This window comes from Pelophylax lessonae, assembly GCF_965119305.1.
Source record: "Pelophylax lessonae genome assembly, chromosome: 6".
Classification (NCBI taxonomy): Eukaryota; Metazoa; Chordata; class Amphibia; order Anura; family Ranidae; genus Pelophylax; species Pelophylax lessonae.
The window spans coordinates 317,748,553-317,758,424 of NC_138773.1; the positions used below are offsets into that span (position 1 = coordinate 317,748,553).

General features: G+C 41.8%; 1 protein-coding gene across 1 annotated transcript in view; it reads right to left on the reverse strand.

The window, feature by feature from the left end:
- Positions 1-394: 394 nt before the first annotated feature.
- LOC309557741 (E3 ubiquitin-protein ligase RNF14-like) overlaps positions 395-9,872 on the reverse strand; it is a gene marked incomplete at its 3' end in the record, with an annotated part of 75,113 nt that continues 65,635 nt past the window's right edge. The window contains exon 9 of the mRNA XM_082260512.1: positions 395-571. Within this exon, the coding sequence (XP_082116638.1) occupies positions 395-571 (177 nt within the window). The remainder of the gene's footprint in view (positions 572-9,872) is intronic.

Consider the following 9,872-nt stretch of genomic DNA (forward strand, 5'->3'; position numbering starts at 1 on the left):
TTTTTCAGAGGTTGGGCTTGGCCCCTTAGTTCCGGTACAAATCATTTGGTGGAGGAGGGGATATGTTGTGGGGTTGTTTTTCAGGGGTTGGGCTTGGCCCCTTAGTTTCAGTGAAGGGAACTCTTAAGGCGTTGGCATACCAAGAGATTTTGGACAATTTCATGCTCCCAACTTTGTGGGAACAGTTTGGGAATGGCCCCTTCGTGTTCCAACATGACTGCACACCAGTCCACAAAGCAAGTCATAGCACTGAAAACTGAAAATGGCCTGGTAATGAAGGGGTAATACAGGTTAAGGTGGTATTGCGATCATACCCCAACACTACTGTGCCTGTTCTAAAGGTCAGCGTTTCCAGCCTTATGAAGCTAACAATTTAAATCCCTGTTGTCCTAAATTATAATACAAACAGGTGATAGGATTTATTCAGTTTCCATCCCAGAGAGTTTCTTTTCTGCCTCTGTAACTCTGCAGCCTGTGGTCCTTGGCCATATTGTCTACTGGTCCATTCTGCTCTCAGCTCCTCTTCCGGGGGCTCCACTTTGGACTTGTAGACTGTAGTGTTCATGATATCCTAAAAAATAATCAAACATTAAATTAAGTATATAAAAAATCAGACAAAAATAAAAATTTTATAATCATCATAACAATTATTATTTTTTTTTGAGTCTAAGGAAGGACACACAAAGTCCATCACCTTCCGCTTAAAGGAGGATTAGACACTTGCAAACAAATAAATTGTAGGCCAGCCCATGACTAGGGTAGATCATAGGTCACCAATTACCAATGACCCCTGGCCTGACTCCAAAGCTCTGACTACCTAATTAAACACTTTACTCAAAGTGGGATTAAATGGCTGTAAAGCATTTTATTATAAACAACATACAAATAAATGACAAGACATAACATTACAGATCAACTTGGGTTGGAAGTCCTTGAAGGTACCATATTACTTAAAACATTGTGTCTGTGGCACCCACTAGCTAAGATATGAGAAGCCTGAGATTGGATTGGACACGTGCCACCCTCCCCTCCCACCACAACATCAGAAGATGTTTGATGTCTGAAATGGAGCATCTGGAACCTTGCCTTGGTTAAATCACCGGAGGAGCCCTGGTTGAATCACCGGAGGAGCCCTGGTTGAATCACCGGAGGAACCCTGGTTGGATCCCCAGAGGAGCCCTGGCTGAATCACCAGAGGAGCCCTGGTTGAATCTCCAGAGGTGCCCTCATTGAATCACCGGGGGAGCCCTGGTTGAATCACCGGGGGGAGCCCTGGTTGAATCACCGTGGGGAGCCCTGGTTGAATCACCGTGGGGAGCCCTGGTTGAATCACCGTGGGGAGCCCTGGTTGAATCACTGGGGGGAGCCCTGGTTGAATCACAAGGGGGAGAGCCCTGGTTGAATCACCGGAGGGATCTCTGGTTGAATAACCAAAGGAGTCCTGGTTGAGAAAGGCTGTCCTAGACACTAGAGAAAAAAAAGGCATGTGGGCAGTAGGAGGAGTTTTCCTGGGCTAGCCTATGTTTTTTTTTTTTTTTTTTTTGCTAGTGTCCAATCCTCCTGCAGGCAGCAGTATAGCTCGAGGGCTAAAGACTTCTGGTTTTCCTGAATGGATGGGAAAGAAAAAGGGTTTCTGGATTTAGCACTGCTTTAAACTGGGTTTCCAGCAAAACATGTTTTCCTTTTTTAATAAAGAACAGCAAATTCCTGGCCAGTTCTTTTCCCCCTCTGTGTCCCATCCCACCGTGTCCCATTGGGGTAATTTTTCAGTGCTTCCTATCATGGAGACACAACAGGAAGTTAAGTAAAATCAGACAATTGTCACCAGAACAATTACCTACTAGAACATTTCCTCTATAATCTTTTTTTTTTTGACAACCATAACATTTTGGATTGAAATAATGTTCTGTCCTTTGTTATATTGGTCACCAGGACAATTTGTTTAGGCTTAGTAAAGTAGAACTAAACTCGAAGAGTAAGGATTTGCTATGTCCTTAAGAACATCTAGAAATGTTGATAGGGCCAGGGCAGTACCCTGAACATGTATGTAATTTCTCCTGAAAAATAATAGTGATCTCTATTTGCATGTGTCTAGACACTGCTTTGTCCACAGAGAGTAGACAGGTGCAATCTCTTTTCTCCACTGCAGGTGGCGCTAAAACTGAAAACTGAAGCAGCATTGCAGAAGGAAAGGAAGTCAGGAGAAACGTATTCCTCTATGGTTTCCTTGGTCACTGTGAACTGATACGGTTCGATGTTACTGTCCCATGTGACTCTGGTGGCCATCTTTAGTGAGGGCAGAGCTTGCAAAAAGCCCCGACTCACTGCAGTTGCCATGCATTTTGAGAGTGGATAGTGTAGGGACAGGTCATCTGTCTGTCAGGAAAAGTGAACAGTGGTAGGGAAAGGCTCTGGATGAGTAGGCACAAGCAACGGACCCGCCATCCTGCATTGGAATTCTCCCCATTGGGCTGGCCAGGCCACATTCCGCCCTCGGAGACAGAGGCTGACGCTGCATTATAACCTGCTCCACTCTACAAGTTGTTCAGAACTGTACGCCTTTCCCAGCTTGATGCCTTCCCACTGGGCTGTTTGTAGATTTGGACCATTTCTTCAATACAAGTCTTGTTATTTGCAACCGGACTCAGTATGTTTACTGCCGCCACACCCCGCTGCACCTACCCACAAGCCTCATAGCTGCATATCTGCAGTGTAAGATCTAAGGTACTGGTGCCTCCGATTTCTAGTGTCAGGAGATTTGGAGTGAGATGTGGTGAAGTCATTACTGTGCTGCTCACTGTCCTTTTTGTTGACTCTGGTGGCCATCTTTAGTGAGGGCAGAGCTTACAAAAAGCCCTGACTCACTGCAGTTGCCATGCATTTTGTGAGTTGATAGTGTAGCGACAGGTAACCTAGGAAAGTTAATAGCGACAGGGAAAGGTTTCCGGACGAGTAGGGACAGGCTACGGACACGCCATCCTGCATCAGAACCCCCCCCTTGGGCTCAGGCTCACAGGCCATATTCTGCCCTCAGAGACAGATGCTGTTGGTGCATAAGAACCTGCTCCACTCTACAAGTTGCACATAACTGTGTGTGTTTCCCTGCTTGGTGCAAGAGAAGTAGTGGAACCGCACTCAAATCAAAGCAATGAAATCTCTTTATTCTTCAAATCATAGGCAGACAGACAGTGCAGGGAACAGGTAATCCAAGGTTAACGCGTTTCACGGCACACACGGCCGCTTACTCATAACCATAGTGATGGATAACGGAAATCGGTTAAAAGAATTGCTTTGTCTACTTTTTCCAGTTTTTATCCGATCCAATCGCGATCACCGAATATGGATCTCTTCCAAAAATTAGTGGAGAGAGACATATTCGGTCTGGCGATTGATACACCTTCCTCTATATCTGGGTCTTTTGATAATTTAACCAGTCGAGAAAGAGCTTTATTAAAATCTTTGAAAGAAGACATATCCATTACCATCAGAAATGCAGACAAGGGAGGTGCAATAGTCATACTTGACAGTGAGGCATACAAAAAAGAAGCCCTTAGACAATTAAATGACACTTGCACCTATCAACCTCTAAAAAGTGATCCTACTAACAGTTATAAAATAGCACTTTGCACTTTAGTAGAGAAAGGTCTAACCCTTGGCGCTTTCTCTGCTAAGGAAGCAGAGAAACTCATCCCAGACTACCCTGTCACACCGATTTTTCATCATCTCTCTCTTGGGGAGACCTATTGTCTCTGGGATAGGGTCTCTCTGTGAAAAATTAGGCGAATGGCTGGATGGCCAATTACAGGGCCTGGTATCAGAGCTCCCCAGTTATTTAAGGGATACCAAACATTTACTGAACATTATGGACACATTTTCATGGGCAGAGGACTATATCTGGATCACATGTGATGTGTCCAGTTTATATTCCTCTATACCTCATGATCTTGCGATTACAGCTATAGATACCTTTTTGAAACAACGTACCTACCTCAATGTTGAACTACAGGCTTACATCCTTGAAGTGTTGCTATTTCTTTTAACGCACAACTTTTTTTCATTTGATGGCAGTTTTTACCTCCAAAGGTGTGGGGCAGCGATGGGGGCTAAGTTTTCCCCCTCTCTCGCCAACCTATACATGGGTTGGTGGGAGAGACCCCACATCTTTGGAGGTGACAACCCATATAGAGACCAGATGGTTTTATATTATCGCTATATAGACGACCTGATCTTTGTTTGTCATAGGAGTGTAGATCTGGACGTTTTTTTGTCATACTTGAACTGCAATTCAATTAATTTAACCACTCTACAACCGCTCACAGTAATACTACTGCGGCAGAGTGGTTCGTTATCGTCCAGCCACGTAGTATTAACGTGATTGGACACTCCCCCTTCTGGGCGGCGCTTGCGCGCCGCCGGAGGCTCGCTCCCGCTGTTTTCATTCACAGCGGGAGTCGGGCCAGGGGAGGAGCAGCGGCGATCGCCGCTGCTCTTACCCGATCGTCGGGGATCGAGTCTGGAGATCCGCCCGCTGTGTGTAAACACAGCGGGCGGATCTCCATAGTGACAGGGAGTGACAGATCGGACTGTTCAGCATAGCTGGACATCCGATCTGTCCATGACTCACTCAGTCACCTCCCCCCCTACACGTCAGTAAGCACCAGGCATACATTAACCCCTCCCTCTCCAATAATATTAACCCCTTCCCTGCCAGTGTAATTTTTACAGTAACAGTGCATATTTATAGCACTGATTACTGCAGTAATGTCACTGGTACCCCCAAAAGTGTCAAAAATGTCAGTCAGGGGTCCGGTCTGTCCGCCGCAATGTCGCAGTCCCGCAAAAAAAATCGCAGATCGCCGCCATTACGCGTTAAAAAAAAAACACCAAAAATGACAGAAATCTTTCCCTTTGTTAGTAAACGCAATAACTTTTGCGCAAACCAATCAAAATACGCTTATTGCGATTTTTTTTACCAAACATATGTAGCATAAAACAAATTGGCCAAAATTTTTTAAAAAAATTGGTTTTTACATCTTTTTTGGGGGGAATTTCATATAAAAAAATGTTAAAAATATTGTTATTTTTTCAAAATAAACGCTCTTTTTTTGTTTATAGCGCAAAAAGTAAAAATCGCACAGGTGATCAAATACCACCAAAAGAAAGCTCTGTTTGTGGGAAAAAAAGGACGTAAATTTCGTTTGGGTACGGCGTCGCACGACCGCGCAATTGTCAGTTGAAGTCGCACAGCGCCGAATCGCAAAAAGTGGCCTGGACGGAAGACAGCAAAATCCTCCGGTGGTAAAGTGGTTAAAGTTTACAGGCACTACAAGTATGGACACAATAGAATTTTTGGATGTTGCTTTGAGCCACATTGGCAACAAAGTCATATCAAATCTTTACAGGAAACCACTGTCTGGTAATAGTCTATTGCATGCACGCTCCAGTCATCCAATCCATACCATCAAGGGCATCCCTGTAGGGCAATTCCTCAGAGTGCGGAGGATTTGCAGTAATTTGCAGGATTTCAACAAACAAGCGTCTTTACTATACCATCGCTTCCTTGACAGAGGATATCCCAGATGGATGTTAGACAGGGCATACTCTATAGCCCTAAATAAAGATCGTTCCGATCTCTTGTCATCAGGAACTTTACGTGATATATCCCATACACAGCAGGAAACTGCTTCCGATGATAGTTATAGAAGTAGACTCAGACACAAAAACAGGAATAGAAATAAAACTGTGTCCAAGAGTTCCAATAAGGTGATTCCCTCTATCACACTGTCTTTGCCCTATAGCTTAGAATTTAATAAAATAAAAAAGATCATTCAGAGACACTTACCCACTCTATACACGGATGATATCTGTGCAAACATTCTTGAAGATGGGGTTAACATAGTAGCTAAAAGGGCTGCCACTTTAGGCAATTCCCTATCTCCCAGTCTATATATCTCTAAAAAATCAAATACATCCAAGACATGGTTATATTGTAAAGGGAATTTCAAGTGTGGTATGACAGAGTGTGTCACCTGTCCCCATATTATTCCCAGGGACAATTTCGTCTCGACCTATGACAACAAGACATATACTATAAAAGATTTTTTCAATTGCAACACAAAATATCTTATTTATTTAATTACATGTAAATCATGTTCTGTTCAGTATGTGGGTAGAACCACTCGGAAGCTAAAAGACCGTTTCAGGGAGCACCTTAGTGACATACGCACCCTCAAGTCAACCAATATAGCGAAACATTTCAACAACGCCCATGGTGGCGATATGTCCCTGTTACAGGTCCGAATTATAGACCATGTTACTAGGCCTGCCAGAGGTGGGGATGTCTTCAGGTTACTTTGCAAAAGGGAGGTTTTATGGATCTTTAAGTTACACACTCGGATGCCTCATGGTTTAAACTGGGAGTGGGATGTCACTCATTTTTATGAGTGACACCTCTCCTTGGTGACTATTTTTCCTCCCTTTTGAGTTCATAATTGATTTTGGCCTTATATGCTGTGATCTTGTTCTAATGGCGATAATTTACAAAATGCTTGTTTATATTGATCCATCTGTCCATTGCGTCCACTTTCTGCTATGCAATTTTTGCCATACATATCTTTTTGAAAAATGTTCATTTGCAATTTTTGCACCGTTAGTCCTATGACCGTGTGTTCAGACTTATAATTGAGATGATATTTAATACACATGGACATTGTTTGTCTTGATTATATCAAAAAAGGGTTCTCCATTATTTTTCCCGTAGACTTTTGGTCCCACACCCCTACTGTCTTTTGGCATTGAATTATTTGTAGATTTTCGTTGGAAAATCACACAGCTTAGTACTTAATGTTCAAATAAATATAGTGAGCAAACTTCCTTTCCCGGTTTAAAACATTTTTATCAATGGGAATATGGATTTAATCTGTGTTCACGATTTTTCAATTAGATCCTTGGCCATTGACAGAGATTGGTCAATTTTCAAATAATATTTACCTATTTTGTTCGGGCTTGGGGCCTTTTTCTAACGGGTTTATGTACATTGTGCTTATGGAATGCATCCATTTCGGCATTATTTTGCTTCTCTGTATTCAGTTGACCTTCACATTCACCCCTCAATTTGCACCAACAAAAAATAATAAAAAATATATATATATAATTTCTCCATATACACGTATATTTATTTAATATTTTTCACATTAATGTACATACATGACAACTTATATATATTGTCATTTTCTGTTGCTTCACGCAATAGAATTACTGTTCACATGTATTCTTTTTGTATAAACCCCTATTATCATATTCATCATTATTTTTATTGGCTGGTTTAGACACAACTTTACACATATATTTTTCACTATATCTATTCCACCATTCAAAATATTTTTATTTTTATTATTATTTTTATTTTTTGCAAGACAAGTTTGTTTTCATAATTTTTCTTTTACGATCACTTGTCATCATTCATTCACAATTTTCCACATTCTTTTCACATTTCTGGTTATTTGTTTTTTACACATGTATTTCCACCATTATAACTGTCTATTCACGCTACGATACACTATACAGCTTTTCAGCAATATGCATATTTCCTATTATATAACATATGCACGCTCTCTGTGGTTTTAGAATAATTTATGCATATGTATGTATGTGTATGTGTTTTCCTGCCTCTCATATACATATATATATATATATATATATATTTTCTTTTATATATACAGTGGGTACGGAAAGTATTCAGACCCCCTTAAATTTTTCACTCTTTGTTATATTGCAGCCATTTGCTAAAATCATTTAAGTTCATTCTTCTTCCTCATGAATGTACACATAGCACCCCATACTGACAGAAAAACACAGAATTGTTGACATTGTTGCAGATTTATTAAAAAAGAAAAACTGAAATATCACATGGTCCTAAGTATTCAGACCCTTTGCTATGACACTCATATATTTAACTCAGGTGCTTTCCATTTCTTCTGATCATCCTTGAGATGGTTCTACACCTTCATTTGAGTCCAGCTGTGTTTGATTATACTGATTGGACTTGATTAGGAAAGCCACACACCTGTCTATATAAGACCTTCCAGATCACAATGCATGTCAGAGCAAATGAGAATCATGAGGTCAACGGAACTGCCTGAAGAGCTCAGAGACAGAATTGTGGCAAGGCACAGATCTGGCCAAGGTTACAAAAAGATTTCTTCTGCACTTAAGGTTCCTAAGAGCACAGTGGCCTCCATAATCCTCAAATGGAAGACGTTTGGGACGACCAGAACCCTTCCTAGAGCTGGCCGTCCGGCCAAACTGAGCTATCGGGGGAGAAGAGCCTTGGTGAGAGAGGTAAAGAAGAACCCAAAGATCACTGTGGCTGAGCTCCAGAGATGCAGTCAGGAGATGGGAGAAAGTTGTAGAAAGTCAACCATCACTGCAGCCCTCCACCAGTCAGGGCTTTATGGCAGAGTGGCCCGACGGAAGCCTCTCCTCAGTGTAAGACACATGAAAGCCCGCATGGAGTTTGCTAAAAAACACCTGAAGGACTCCAAGATGGTGAGAAATAAGATTCTCTGGTCTGATGAGACCAAAATAGAACTTTTTGGCCTTAATTCTAAGCGGTATGTGTGGAGAAAACCAGGCACTGCTCATCACCTGTCCAATACAGTCCCAACAGTGAAGCATGGTGGTGGCAGCATCATGCTGTGGGGGTGTTTTTCAGCTGCAGGGACAGGACGACTGGTTGCAATCGAGGGAAAGATGAATGCGGCCAAGTACAGGGATATCCTGGACAAAAACCTTCTCCAGAGTGCTCTGGACCTCAGACTGGGCCGAAGGTTTACCTTCCAACAAGACAATGACCCTAAGCACACAGCTAAAATAACGAAGGAGTGGCTTCACAACAACTCTGTGACTGTTCTTGAATGGCCCAGCCAGAGCCCTGACTTAAACCCAATTGAGCATCTCTGGAGAGACCTAAAAATGGCTGTCCACCAACGTTTACCATCCAACCTGACAGAACTGGAGAGGATCTGCAAGGAGGAATGGCAGAGGATCCCCAAATCCAGGTGTGAAAGACTTGTTGCATCTTTCCCAAAAAGACTCCTGGCTGTATTAGATCAAAAGGGGGCTTCTATTAAATACTGAGCAAAGGGTCTGAATACTTAGGACCATGTGATATTTCAGTTTTTCTTTTTTAATAAATCTGCAACAATGTCAACAATTCTGTGTTTTTCTGTCAGTATGGGGTGCTATGTGTACATTCATGAGGAAGAAGAATGAACTTAAATGATTTTAGCAAATGGCTGCAATATAACAAAGAGTGAAAAATTTAAGGGGGTCTGAATACTTTCCGTACCCACTGTATATTTTCTCTTTTCATGGTTTTTTATTTGGGAAATGATGAAGGTCCTTACTTTATATGTAATATACTCTGAAGCTCAATATATGTGCAGGAGAATACAAAGGATTGATACATATACATATATTGTTCCAATTTTGTATATCGTCCTCTTTTGCATTTTGCCGATTTGGATTCTTCCTGCGCCAACATGATTTTATCATAACATTCAACATTTATTTTTACTTTGTATTTCTATCAGTGTACTGTCTTTTAAGTCTATATCGTTGTGTTTCTGTACTGTGCTTCTTTATGAAGCAGTTTCACATGTACTTCTAAAAGTCCCAGGTGTTAGATCACGGAGTAATCGGCTCCTCATTGAGGAAAATGAAACTAATGACACAAACCTGCGAGCAATCGCATCAATCAACTAGGGTTCGTTTGTCTAATACCAACCGATTTCCGTTATCCATCACTATTGGTTATGAGTAAGCGGCCGTGTGTGCCGTGAAACGCGTTAACCTTGGATTACCTGTTCCCT